Source organism: Mytilus trossulus, chromosome 5, assembly GCF_036588685.1.
Source record: "Mytilus trossulus isolate FHL-02 chromosome 5, PNRI_Mtr1.1.1.hap1, whole genome shotgun sequence".
In the NCBI taxonomy this organism is placed as follows: Eukaryota; Metazoa; Mollusca; class Bivalvia; order Mytilida; family Mytilidae; genus Mytilus; species Mytilus trossulus.
Genome location: NC_086377.1, coordinates 57,783,511 through 57,798,709, shown reverse-complemented (window position 1 = coordinate 57,798,709; position 15,199 = coordinate 57,783,511). Strand labels below are relative to the sequence as shown.

At 31.8% G+C, this 15,199-nt stretch overlaps 1 protein-coding gene across 1 annotated transcript in view; it reads right to left on the bottom strand.

Annotated features, from left to right (window-relative positions):
- LOC134718116 (fibrinogen-like protein A) overlaps positions 1 to 14,640 on the bottom strand; it is a 48,960-nt gene extending 34,320 nt beyond the window's left edge. Inside the window, exons 1-3 of the mRNA XM_063580609.1 lie at positions 14,559 to 14,640; positions 13,687 to 13,851; positions 5,921 to 6,091 (exon numbers count right to left, since the gene is read on the bottom strand). Of these exons, the coding sequence (XP_063436679.1) occupies positions 5,921 to 6,091; positions 13,687 to 13,851; positions 14,559 to 14,640 (418 nt within the window). The remainder of the gene's footprint in view (positions 1 to 5,920; positions 6,092 to 13,686; positions 13,852 to 14,558) is intronic.
- Positions 14,641 to 15,199: the final 559 nt, after the last annotated feature.

Genomic DNA, 15,199 nt, shown 5'->3' with positions numbered 1-15,199 from the left:
TACCCTCCTTCTCGAGACGATCTTGTGAGTATTGAGGTTTGGACACGTGTAAACATAAGCTAATGGTCAGTACTGTCCAATGTACACCTCTCTCGAGAGACGATCTTGTGAGTATTGAGGTTTGGACACGTGTTTTCATATGTTATTGTTCAGTACTGTCCAATGTACACCTCTCTCGAGAGACGATCTTGTGAGTATTGAGGTTTGGACACGTGTTAACATATGCTATTGTTCAGTACTGTCCAATGTACACGTCTCTCGAGAGACGATCTTGTGAGTATTGAGGTTTGGACACGTGTAAACATCTGCTATTGTTTAATACTGTCCAATGTACACCTCTCTCGAGAGACGATCTTGGGAGTATTGATGTTTGGACACGTGTAAACATATGCTATTGTTCAGTACTGTCCAATGTACACGTCTCTCGAGAGACGATCTTGTGAGTATTGAGGTTTGAACACATGTAAACATATGCTGTTGTTCAGTACTGTCCAATGTACACCTCTCTCGAGAGACGATCTTGTGAGTATTGAGATTTAAACACATGTAAACATATGCTATTGTTCAGTACTGTCCAATGTACACGTCTCTCGAGAGACGATCTTGGGAGTATTGAGGTTTGGACACGTGTAAACATATGCTATTGTTCAGTACTGTCCAATGTACACCTCTCTCGAAAGACGATCTTGTGAGTATTGAGGTTTGGACACGTGTTAACATATGCTATTGTTCAGTACTGTCCAATGTACACCTCTCTCGAGAGACGATCTTGTGAGTTTTGAGGTTTGGACACAGATTTCCATATCGACTGAGAGTATTTGGTTTTTCCTGGTCGCTGGGTTCGTTTATGACAGAGTAAAACATAACCATTTGTTATCATACAAAGCGAAATATTGGCAATCTCCGTGAATGAACATGACAGTTTAAAAAGATGAATTCTACAAGTAAAATGCAATTGATTGTCCTCTCTTTATGGCATTGTCGTTTAAAAAAAAATACGACTTCATTAACTTTTTATCAGTTTCATATTTATTGTTATACATTGTTTTATAGACTTACAAATTCACTCTTTCATTAAATGCTAGTCTAGCGTATTAAATTATATTACTGGTACCTATGATAACTTTTTACATCACTGGGTCGATGCCACTGCTGGTGGACGTTTCGTCTCCGAGGGTATCACCAGCCCAGTAGTCAGCACTTCGGTGTTGACATGAATATAAATTATATGATATTTTTTTTAAATTTCCTATTTACAAAACTATATATGAATTTTTCGAAATACTAAGATTTTTCTTAATCCAGTAATATATTAACTTAGACGTATTTTGCACAACTAATTGGAATTTTGGGTCCTCAATGCTCTTCAATTTTGTACATGCATGTTTTGCTTAATAACTATTTTGAACTGAGCGTCACTGATGAGTCTTATGGAGACAAAACGGGCGTCTTGCGTATACAATTATATCCTGTTACCTTTGATAACTTTTTACAACATGCTTAACATTGTATTTAAAGTTCTTAATTCCTTGTCATTCTAAATGATGACCCAACCTCAAATGAATTACAAAACTTTACAAAATGCCTTTGTTAGACTAAAATGTTTTACATTCTTGCACTTTGTTTAAACGGCTATCAAGGTAAAAGGGTACGATTATATCTTGAATAAACATGTAGCTATATTGATTTATCATGGGTTGCTGTCATATTGACGTTCAATCCATATCTTCCAATATAATTGATAAATAGATAACATTTCAATATTCCTGCATGTTGATATATATGATAATTATAAGTAAGATGTGGTATGAGTGTCAATAAAACAACTCACCATCTAAGTCATATAAGTGATTAAGTTATAAAAAGTTAACAAATATAGATTAAAGTACGGCCTTCACCAGGGAGACTTGGCTCGGACCAAACTTCAAGCTATAAAGGGTCTAAAAGTATTAAACAATTCAAACATGAAAACCAACGGTCTTATCTATAAAAAAACAAAACCACTTATAAACCCTAATTGTACTAGTTATATATATATATATATATATATATACACAACTCGTCTAAACATCAACCCAACAATGTTAGATCTGTAAATTTGCTTTCGCAAATTTTTGGTTCTTCCCTCGCCGGGATACATATATAGATTCTTACATTGATACCAGTGGATAGTTAAATTATAAATTTTAAAGTCCTCGCCGAGGCGGCACGGACTTTAAAATTGATAATTTAACTATCTCCATTGGATAAATCCGATAATTCACGAGTGACTATGTAAGAATCTGTTTCTCTAATGATTAAAAAGACATTTTCTTTTTTTTGTTTACCGAAAATCCCCTTCGAATGCCTTTCACATTGCACGAAGTTGTCAATTTCATTAACACCTGTTATCATATTTTGATTCATCCAGTTATCTAAAAAGGTCATGACCCTTAAAATCATCCAATGATCTTTACAGATCACCAGCAACCACACGTGGATTAAATTTTTTTATACAATGGGATCGGAAAGGGATAAATTTCCATAGAATTAGAGAAATATATATATTTGTATGACTCTAAAGTGCGTGTAGCAGGAATTGGGTTCAGGCAATGGTCTTTTGCTGTCTTTCGTCTATTGTATATAAATCATGCCGTTGTTTTTCTCGTTTGAATAGTTGTAAACGAGTCATTGCGTGGTTTATATAACTTGCTATTTGACAACGCATGAGGTCAGAAAGTTATTAGGTGTGCACATCAACAACATTTTGTATTTGGTGAATAGTTGTTATTAACAATAACAATACATCTTCTTATTTGCTTTTTTGTTTGTTTAAAACTTTTTTTATGTATAAATCAGTTATTTTTCTCGTTTAAATTGTTTTACAACGGTCGTTTGGATAAGGTCTTTCAAAAATACTGTTTTCTTGGTCAGCAATAAATTATAGTTAATAACTTTCAGTTTAAAATAGAGACTTGTTTCAGTGGCAATCATATTATGATTCTACATGCACCTCTGTTTGGTATGTTACTGTCTTGTTGGCAAATATCCATCTCTTTTACAGACATGACAAAACATATTGTGAAAACATATTTTATAAAATATTTCAATCAGAAAGTTAAAAAGTAGTTTTTATCTCACGGACGTAAATGATATTGGATTAAAATAAGTTAACATAGAAGGAGTTTATAAATTTCATTTGACGAATTAAAATACTTTGACACTTTGTGTATTTTGACATTTTCGCTCTCCCATACGGTATACACCTTCCCCTTACTGTCGTCAGTTATCTATAGATATAGGAAAATGTGGTGTGAGTGACAATGAGACAACTCTCCATCCAAATAACAATTCAAAAAGTAAACCATTATAGGTTAAAGTACGGCCTTCAACACGGAGCCTTGGGTCACACCGAACAAAAAGCTATAAAGGGCCCCAAAACTACTAGTGTAAAACCATTCAAACGGGAAAACCAACGGTCTAATCTATATAAACAAAACGAGAAACACGTATATATTACATTAGAAGTCCTTTTATCAAATATCCTGACAGAAAAACGTTTGACCTTGCCGACACAGCGAGATCAAACATTTTTGTTACTGTGGATGATTTTGTTGGAAAAAATTCTCCTCAACAAACGAGGAAATAATGTTTTTGATTATTTGTTTCTCTTTTCTTGTTTTGTGAAAAAACATTTATCTCCACAAATATTCTCATTAAGCCATAACAATTTTCGTATGTTCAAACGGCTTGTAGCGTTATAATGCAAACGTCCACACTTTCGCGAACAAACACACATTCGCAGAAAAACGCACTTTAGCGTATCAAACCAACACACTTTAGCGCAGACCATCACACTTTAGCGTGATTATCGCATTTTAGCGTCCCCATAACACTTTAGAGTCCTACGTATATATATTATGTTTGTGCATATTTTACTTTTGCGGTTATTTTTTGTTGGGCCTGCAATTTTGTATTCTCTATTTTTCATTTATATTGATAAATTATTTGTGAAACGAACTTGTACAATAATTTTTGACCAAAAATAAACTTATACTTATCTTGTTTTCTTATCTGTAATAGCTATACACATAGGGATAGGTGTGTGTGTATAAGAAACACCAACGACCGAAAGCCGAGGTGTATAACTGACTTACACTCCATGCTAAACCCTATTTTCCTTAACATTGATTACCAAATGAAAAAGAATGGATAGCACATATATGTATATATACAATATCAAACTATGATTTATAAAATTTGTTTTACATGAAACCCTACTAGTAACCTGATCGTCGTTCAAACAAGTGAGTAGGTTTTACAAATGTCAAAGTTGCTATTTTGCATATTCCCGTTAACAGGTCATTCTTGACTGTTTCGTGCATCTATGAAGTATAACAATAGAACTGGGGTGTATGTTCAGATAAACTGTTAGAGTGTGTGCAGTTTGTTCTTGAATTTGTCGTATATTATTTCAACTGTGCATCAATTACCTTACTGGTTTTAAACTAAAAGATGAAGCTCGAAGACGTCTTTCATTTGCTTGTTATATTGTTCTGATAGTAAATTCAAAATTCACTTTTCGCTAAAAAGAACTAAAATAGGTAGTATTGTCCATTTGACTTCTATATATTAGCAGGAAAAAATTCTTCAAAAATAATTTTTATAAATTAATATTTTTTTCCTCGATGTAAGTTAATATATGATATATACGAACTCTGACTTTTAATTTCATAATTTTTAGTCAATAATTAAAAAAGTTAACCATTATGTCTCTACATTAATTTTCTTTTTTGAAGGGTTGATTACCAGATGGAGAAGGTTTAAGTAGTGTAACGGCCTTCAAACCAAAACAAAAACAAAATACACGTGCTTGTAATGATTGTTTATTCGTACCATGTGACTTTGTGTATTTAAATATTAAGATGACCTCTAATGACCAGAAACCAAACTTGGATTTCATGTCATGTGATTGTCATAATTGTTATATACATGAAAGGAAACTGCAACTTCCATTTTCTGTTTAAAAAATATTAGATATAGTATAAACTAGTGAAATAGTACTTTATAGACAAAGGATATGAAAATGAATAGTTTTATATGTTTACCTTCATATGTTTTGTTAGTGGACATAAGTTATGACAGAACTTACCAACTATAAAAGCATTCATTTTTTTCTCCAAAATTGTTTGCTTCCAAGATGTGCATTTTGCACATTAATAAATAACTGAATGTAGTCTGTTTTTATAAACTTTTCAAAGCCTCTTTCCCTTGTTATACAACTCTCCATGCTAAAAGCATGCACAGCTTGTGTATAGTTTGTTAACTTATATAATGATAAAAAATCAATAATCCAAACTATAAAGTGATGATCATTTCATTGGTGTCCTTTAATATTCAAATCGGTATAGTCACATGGTTCAAATAAACAAACATTAAAAGTAAATGTATGTTGTTTTTGTTTTTGTTTGAAGGCCGTTACACTACTTAAACCTACTCCATCAGGTAATCAACACTTCAAAAAATATAATTAACATAGCTAGAAACCTTGTGGGACACTTTTTTAATTATTGACCAAAAATTATAATATTAATAGTCAGAGTTCGTATATATCATATATTAACATACATTAAGGAAACAAATATTGATTAATAAAAATGAATTTTTAAGAATTTTTTTCTGCAAATATATAGAAGTCAAACGGACAATAGATGAGAAAGAATAAGACAAATTCAATAAGAAAATTTATTTCTTCTGAAACTTTACATTAAGTGAGAATCTTCTAGAAATGTCATCAAATCAATATCAAATAATGACTTGACTATGCTATTTTGTGAAATAAAATTGCGAATCTTTTCTTAAATTGGTTCTTAGATTCGTTTAATCATCATTTTAGTAGATTTCAGCGACTGCCATTCATCCCCTGAAACCCAGATGATACCTTGATCCCAGTTATTTCCTTTACTATATCTCCCATTCAAATTAGATCTGAGACAAAAATAGTACCACCATCCTCCTCTCAAGTCCTTTGCGCAGTTCAAGTTTTGATCCCTGTCATTATCCCTGTCGGAAGTAGAAAACATCATGTCGTTGCTGTTTCCAATTTCATCTCCTGAGAAAATAAATGAAATATTTGATATAGTTGATTTCCATATAAACTTATATAAGAAACAATTTGAAAAAACTGGATGATAAAACCCCATATTGTTTCGAAGTTATTTGTTTCGGAAAAATAAGGCATGAAGGTATATTGATTTCTTGTATCATGTGTTTATTCCGATAAGAATTCGTGCCTATAAAACAGGAAAAAAAACCATTATAATATATTTTCGTCTGTTCTGTGTGAGAGAGTATGTATGATTACACATCTATAGACAGACATAAAAGTGTCTATATAATATATCAAGCTTTCTTGGGCTCAAAGCATATCAAACAAATAACACATAAACTATCTTTACAACATTATTCATATGAATAATGGAAAACACTTTACCCCAATAAGAGCAATAGACATTAGGAAACAACAACCAGCAAAGTTTACTGGAGAAATGTCGTTTTAATACTTTGTTCTGTTCGTTTTTGCGTTTCTTTTTCAAAGTTCATTCATTTGACTAAATGATAAGTCTAAGGGTTTGGTAAACATTTATCGCGATTTAGTACTTGCTATTTAGTAACTCCGGATTTGTTTTAGCTTTGGTCAGTTGTTTGGTTGTTTTGTTTTTGATTGCTTCCCACCTCTCTCTAGATATCTTATTATTTTGTTAATGTTAGACATATTATTCAAAAGAGAAAAGAGATGATTTTAATTTCAAAATTGTAAACTCAATTTCTGTCTAGAAACATTCCAGCATGGACTTCATATGCAGTATATATCTCTGTTTAACGTCCAGTGACATGATAATTTGATATGAATATAAATCATATTTTTTCTATGACAGACCAACTGGATTGGATTGTTAAACATGCTAGTTAACAAATTAACGGTTTGCATTTGATATTGGACTTTCCGATTTTAATTTTCCTTGGACTAGTTTAAATAATAAAAGGCTTAAAAAAAACAAAATAATACATAACAGCACAAATACAATCAGACAAATCTGACTTCAGCGAACAGTTTGTTCATGTGCCTTTAAAATAGAGAAGTGTAATTTTGCGATAGTGAACTTTCTATATTTATTTCTGTCTAGAAACATTCCAGCATATATCTTTGGGTTGATACAATAGTCCATAGTATATCTTTTCCTATCATGATAAAACTTAACAATAGAATTTTGCAATGCAATATGCAAAAATAGATTTGATAATCTGATGTCAGAAAATTGAGGAAAACACATTTTTTGCTAATTTCATATTAGCACCAGACAAAATATTACGTGTAAAATGAATAATTGCACTTGCGTAATTAATTCAAAAATAAAATTCTTAAACAAAGCAGTATTCGGTTGATGATGCGCAGTCTTTAGTTTGCAATGATGTGTTTTGTGAACTTCTGTGTGTATGGTTGTCTTTAACGTCCTTGTCAGTTTATTTTCGACTTATTAGTTTGAAAGTCCCTTTGGTGTGTTTTGCTTCTTCCTCACGTAAGACAGTAAAATATGTAAACCACGTTGAGGAAAATGTTATCAAAAGGCTTTGAACATAAATCGTACAGTTTAACAAGTGTTTTATTGCAATATTGAACTTTTTATTCCTGTCTGGAAACATTCCAGTAGTGGCTTAATACACAGTAGTAAAGACAACCGTCCATTAAATGCGCTTCTTATCATTATGAATGAATAAATTGATGATTGTTGTTTAACGTCCAGTAACAAACTAAATGCATGTTAAGGAGGCTCGCGGGTATAAGATTTTCCGAAAAAAATAATCTTTATTTTTCATTACAAATTTTATTTAATACCTTTAGTAGTTCACTGGGGTAAAGCTGATGACCGTAACAGCATTCATGGTCATCCAAATATGCCGGATGAAAAATTAGGTCAGTAACTGTATTGTCTGTTTAAGTGTTTCTAAAGCATTTTCTTAACAAACATACCTTGGAACGATATAAATTTGTAAAAGATTCACACGGAATCAACAAATTCAAGAAATGTGTATACCACGTCCACTTTTTTTTTGTCTATCTGATGAGTTAAGCCTTTTTCAACTGATTGTTATAGTTCGTTTCTTATGTTGTATGTTATACCACTGTCCCAGGTTAGGGGAAGTGTTGGGATCCCGCTAACATGTTAAAACCCGCCACATTATTGATGTATGTGCCTGTCCCAAGTCAGGAGCCTGTAATTCAGTGGTCGTCGTTTGTTTATGTGTGTCATATTTGTTTCTCGTTCATTTTTTTTACATAAATAAGGCCGTTAGTTTTCTCGTTTGAATTGTTTTACATTGTCTTGTCGGGGCTTTTTATAGCTGACTATGCGATATGGGCTTTTTTTTTACCTATAGTTGTTAATGTTTGTACCATTTTGGTCTTTTGTGGATAGTTGTCTCATTGGCAATCATACCACATCTTCTTTTTTTTTTTTTATATGAAATGGGAATTTGGATTGGAAAAAATCGCTAAGATGACCATAAATCATAATCGAGATGACCGTAACAGGATCAGCAATTCATAACATGGGTGACCGTAATTGGCTAAAAGATGACCGTAATTTGTGAAGGATGACCGTAACTTTTAAAGGGCGTCAATTCTAAGAAATATTCATATTTGTATTCATCAGTTTGTAAAGTTTGTCTCAATAGGGGCTCGTTTAGCGGTTATAAATATGTTTTATCAATTTCTGTTCAACTATTTGCCGTATTTAGAGTTGATGAAAATGATAATAAGTTGCATATTTCTCGTAAAATTTTTTTTTTATTGATAACGTTAAAATTTGAATACAAATCAAATATTTTATTTTTCTAATCAGGGTCCCAAAGTGGGCATTTACAATTACCAATAATGATAGTATATGCAACAAACATTGTACATTATATAACGTGACAGATATTAAAATAGACAAATGAAAATAGCATTAATAACAAAAATACATTAAAAGTACTGTTCCCCCTTCTTTCCTTACTATCATGATTATTTCTATGTCCAGCAATGCACCAATAAAAAACACTTTAAGGTAATGACTGAAATAATTATTTACAAAGATTGAAATTTGTTTATCTGTAGGAGACACCAAGGAATGGTGCTGTAGGATATACTCTTGATTGCGATAGGCAATAACAGCAATGCAATCCTCCCCGTGTCAGAAGCAGATGAACAAAATAAATAGAGAAACTGAATCCTGTCACTTAACAAATACATATTTTTTAAATAACAACAATAGCTAATTTTGCGAAACATGGAATATAAATCTGCTATTTGCAATGTTTAACCAGGAATATACACAACTCTGTTCATACAGTTGAGTTCGCACAAGACAGCAGCCATAGCAATTTCTCTTGTGAATTTAAGTTAATTAAATCGGAACATGATTAAGATTTGACATAAATGGTGTCTGTCTTTTATTTTGTGCAATAAAAGAGAAAATGAACTTCATTTTCAATATTACCAGAATTACATTGCTGACATAGTCTAAGGTTTGAAGGAGTACCCTGGTATCGTTCTATTTCAATCTACAAATGTTGAAATGACACACTCAATTTTGTTAATGATCCCCTAAGCTAATTTGTTATATGATATTGATATAGATACTTTTCGAAACCATAATTATCATTAACTTTCAAATAAGTGCGGAGCTCTCCTTCTGATTTCTTGGTCAGTTGATCCTTCCAAAATGTGTATGCACGTCTCTTTCAATATTTTCCTGATGGTATTATTTGAAATATTTTCCCCATCATTTAGGTTTACGAAACCAGGACGAGTTTTTAAAATGTGTTGGAGAAAGCCATATCATGACGATTTATACTGAAAACATAGAGATTTGAATGCTGGTATGCATCTTGTAATAAAGGAAATTAGTCTATTTTTTTTAGTCTAAGCCAATAATTCAAAATAGACCTCGTTAAGTAAAGTGGAAACCGTCCAAGTTCAGATAAGGCTGCACAATATGTGATTTTATTTGTGCACACCCAGAATGAATTTACAAAATGTACTGTGTAACTTTTCACAAGTTAAATTTGAATAAATTTTATCCATGCAAATAAGTTAGTTTCCATATCTGAATTTTGCTCATAAGTGTTTGAATGAGCTCCAAATTTCACTTTTCAGAATAAGCTTAATAGCATAATAAACTAGAGGCTCTAAAGAGCCTGTGTCGCTCACCTTGGTCTATGTGCATATTAAACAAAGGACACAAATGGATTCATGACAAAATTGTATTTTGGTGATGGTGATGTGTTTGAAGTTCTTACTTTACTGAACGATTTTGCTTCTTACAATTATATCTATCATGAACTTTGCCCATTAGTAACAGAGAACTATATTTGGTAAAAATTTACATAAATTTACCAAATTAATGAAAATTGTAAAAAATTTACTATAAAGGGCAATAACTCCTTAAGGGGTCAATTGACCATTTAGGTCATGTTGACTTATTTGTAGATCTTACTTTGCTGAACATTATTGCTGTTTACAGTTTATCGCTATCTATAATAGTATTCAAGATAACCAAAAACGGCAAAATTTCTTTAAAAATTACCAATTTGAGGGCAGCAACCCAACAACCAGTTGTCCAATTCATCTGAAAAATTCAGGGCAGATAGATATTGACTTGATTAACAATTTAACTTCTTGTCAGATTTGCTCTAGATGCTTTGGTTTCATAGTTATAAGCAAAAAACTGCATTTTACCCCTATGTTCTATTTTTAGCCGTGGCGGCCATCTTGGTTGAATGGCCAGGTCATCGGACACATTTTTCAAACTAGATACCCCAAAGATGATTGTGGCCTAGTAGTTTCAGTGGAGATTTTGTAAAAGATTACTTAGATTTATGAAAAATGGTTAAAGATTGACTATAAAGGGCAATAACTCCTAAAGGGGTCAACTGACCATTTTTTGTCATGTTGACTTATTTGTAGATCTTACTTTGCTGAACATTATTGCTGTTTACAATTTATCTCTATCTATAATAATATTCAAGATAATAACCAAAAACTGCAAAATTTCCTCAAAATTACCAATTCAGGGGCAGCAACCCAACAACCGATTGACCGATTCATCTGAAAATTTTAGGGAAGATAGATCTTGACCTGATAAACATTTTTATCCCATGTCAGATTTCCTCAAAATGCTTTGGTTTTTGAGTTATAAGCCAAAAACTGCATTTTACATCTTTGTTCTATTTTTAGCCGTGGCGGCCATCTTGGTTAGTTGACCAGGTAACGCCACACATTTTTTAAACTAGATACCCCAAAGATGATTGTGGCCAAGTTTGGAGTAATTTGGCCAAGTAGTTTCAGAGGAGAAGATTTTTGTAAAAGATTACTTTAATTAACGAAAAATGGTTAAAATTGACTATAAAGGGCAATAACTCCTAAACGGGTCAACTGACCATTTTGGTCATGTTGACTTATTTGTAGATCTTACTTTGCTGAACATTATTGCTGTTTACAGTTTATCTCTAACTATAATAATATTCAAGATAATAACCAAAAACAGCAAAATTTCTTCAAAATTACCAATTCAGGGGCAGCAACCCAACAACCGATTGACCGATTCATCTGAAAATTTCAGGGCAGATAGATCTTGACCTGATAAACATTTTTACCCCACGTCAGATTTGCTCTAAATGCTTTGGTTTTTGAGTTATAAGCCAAAAACTGCATTTAACCCCTATGTTCTATTTTTAGCCGTGGCGGCCATCTTGGTTGGTTGACCGGGTCACGCCACACATTTTTTAAACTAGATACCCCAATGATGATTGTGGCCAAGTTTGGTTTGATTTGGCCCAGTAGTTTCAGAGGAGAAGATTTTTGTAAAAGTTAACGACGACGGACGACGACGGACGACGGACGACGACGGACGACGACAGACGACGGACGCCAAGTGATGAGAAAAGCTCACTTGGCCCTTCGGGCCAGGTGAGCTAAAAAAACATGCATAAAGTACTAGTTTTTAAGGATTTAGAGATAATATGCCTATTAATATTTGCATGGTCTAGAGATTTTTCCACATAGATGGGAAGGTCATTGATGAAAATCTTAAACAGGTGAGGTCTTAGGTTATCTCCTTGTATAACTCCAAACTGTATGGGGAAGAATATAATACAAATTGACAGGAATACGACGAAAAGTTGAAGAAAAAAAACATCGATTAAACATATGATTATTCAGCAGGATCAGATTAAAATCTTAACATCTGCCTTGAAATATATAAACAGTCCCCTGAAAACACCGGATCCGATGGAACTGCAATATTTATTCTGCATTCAGTTGGTTTGCCTGAGATTAAAATTCCGACATTTAGTAACAAATGAAAAGCAACATGTTCAGTAAATATTCCATTAGATAAGGATTTCAATACGGAAAAATTCTTCGTATCGCCCTATCTCTTTAAGTTTTGCTTCAATATTTGGCAACAGTTCATAAATATAAGAAAAAGAGATGTGGTATAATTGCCGATTAGACAACTCTCCAAAAGACAACTCTCCACTGGAAACCAAAATGACAAAGAAATCAACAACTATTGGTCACCGGAAGGTCTTCAACAATGAGCAAAATACATACCGCATAGACAGCTATAAAAGGCCACTAAATAACAATGTAAACCAATTCAAACGAGAAATGAGTTGTCAGTCAATTTTCTACTAATACTTTTAATGTCCCTTTGATAACTTTGAAACTCTCTCTTATATTAAGCTTGGAAATATTATAAGCAATCTGAGGACAATACTATCAAAAGGCTCTGAACCGAAATCGTAAAGTTTAGCAAAAATTTCATAGTTCAAACTGTAGGAATTCGATAGAATAACAAGTTACATATTATAACGCCTAGAAAATTATGCAATTTTGGACAAGCTTAGACAGAATACTCTGCTGCAGTTAGGTTTTGAGGAAGAATCACTTAAATCAACCTTTCGATATTGATATATATTTAAATTACAAATATACAATAAAACAATCTGGTTTGTTTTTCTATAATTTGTTAAAAAAAAAAAAAACTTTCGTACCCAATAAAGCTGGTATCTGTATATAATTTGTATACTATTATTTGAAATCGGTGTGAATGAATTTAAAGAATTTCAAAATACTTGTAAACAAGATTTGTCAAACATTTTGTTAAAGATAATATATAATTACTGTCTTTTGATGAGGTAAATTATTGAGTTTTTCAAATGTCAACTAAACCACATATATACCAAAACAAAAGACAGTAATTGTTTTATTTCATATTTCGAAAGAAATGTATATAATGGAAATGGTTTACTAAAATTAGTTGTAAATCAAACGTTTTTTTACCAAAATTATACACGTAAAAGAACGCGACGTTTTGCTCGGTGAATATACTTTTCCGCATGTGAATATGCTTATTTATTAAAAATCCGATTCATACTGAAAAAACCTATAAAAATTTTAGCAAATTGAATATGGAATAGAAGGTTATATTTGAATTAATTTCGTTTCACTAATAATTGAATAACCATGTGGAACTGATATATTTCCGGATTATGATACAGATAAAATGTTGTTTTAAAAGTGTTGGATTGAAACATTATTAGAATATTTCATACACGCCGTCTATATATTCAAAACACTCAAGTGTAATTGGGAAGGTATACCTGCATCACCGCTATATCCATCTATATTTAGAATAAAATTTGTTGTGGCATCTCCGACACTGAATTTGGAATACTCTGCATACCTCGAATTCCCTTCAAAATCTTCAAGGTGAATGAAAAGCTTGTAGTTTCCAGTACTTGTTAGCACATTTAATTTATTATTTCCTGTGGAAATGTGAAATATATTTTTTAAACAAATTTCGATTGACTAGCTCATCATTTCTAGTCAAATCCTTTAATTCTTAAATGTGCTTAAAATAAAGTCACGGTTTAATGTGATTGTATTGTTTGTTTAACTTACTAAGTTTAGACTCAATCGAATTGCTGAGAAATTATTTCAGTTCTCAGCAACTGGCATGCATGTGATGAAAAACACTGTTTAAATAATTTCAAAATGTCAGTACTGTTACAAGTCAGAAATATGGCAATTGTTTTCCTTTCGTTTGATTTTGATTTTGGCATTTGATACGTTACTTTCTTTTCTTTTTTTTTCTTTTTGAGAGCAATATTTTCGGTATTTTACTGTGTCTGTCATACTTATTTAGAATTCGCTGTTAAAATCATAATACCACTTACATTTGTAACAGTACAAAAATAAATACTACATTTGATATAAACAAAATAGCTTAAATTTTATTCAGAAGTTACAGCTTAACAAGGAGCATGCTCAAATAACAACCTTTAAATCAAAAGTGAATTATCTCCGCTTTATATTGTTGACCTTTTTTACCAAAAAATCATAAATAGATCTTTCTTCATTAAATTTGAAACAACTGTGTACTCGGATAGGATGCAAATAATTGTAAGACGATGGTTAAAATAGATGAAAGGGCAAAGGGGTTTTTATAAATGGATTACAAAGAGAAAATTACCCAACCAAAACTCGGAATCCAAATTTCCAAACCCAGTCTCATACTCTTTCCATTCCCTGTAAAAATCAACTGTGCCGTTCATTCTGCTTTGGAAAACCTTTTCAAAGAAAATGTAACTGATATTGAAATCAAATAAAACACATTCTCGACCTTTTCAGCAATTAATATATTTTAACTGAAGAAAATGTATGTACGAATAGAAATTCGTTATTTGATTAAATCGTTAATCTTTCCATGTCATTTTTGAATTTATAGCTACACCCTGTATCGACACACTGTTATTCCAGTATTCCTGAATAGGGTAAAAAGTGTCTTCCTAATTGAAATCTGTATCGTACATGTAATGTACGTTCGTGTGTTCTTAATGTTTTATTTCATATAATCGAAAATCGAAAGAGACAGATTTTGAACAATATAGTTACAATATTGCGAAATTTGATAAAATGATAGTTTCTTTTCTGAATTTCGAATTGCCACTTTATTTTCTTTAAATCAAGTTTTAGCAAGTTATAAAACAACAATTATTGCCTAACTAATATTTTGGAAGTTAAGATGATAAAAAATAATTAAATAAAATTACTTTAAAAAATACAACAAGTTTCGTATAACCTGGGTATACAATAGAAAGTACAAAAAAACTG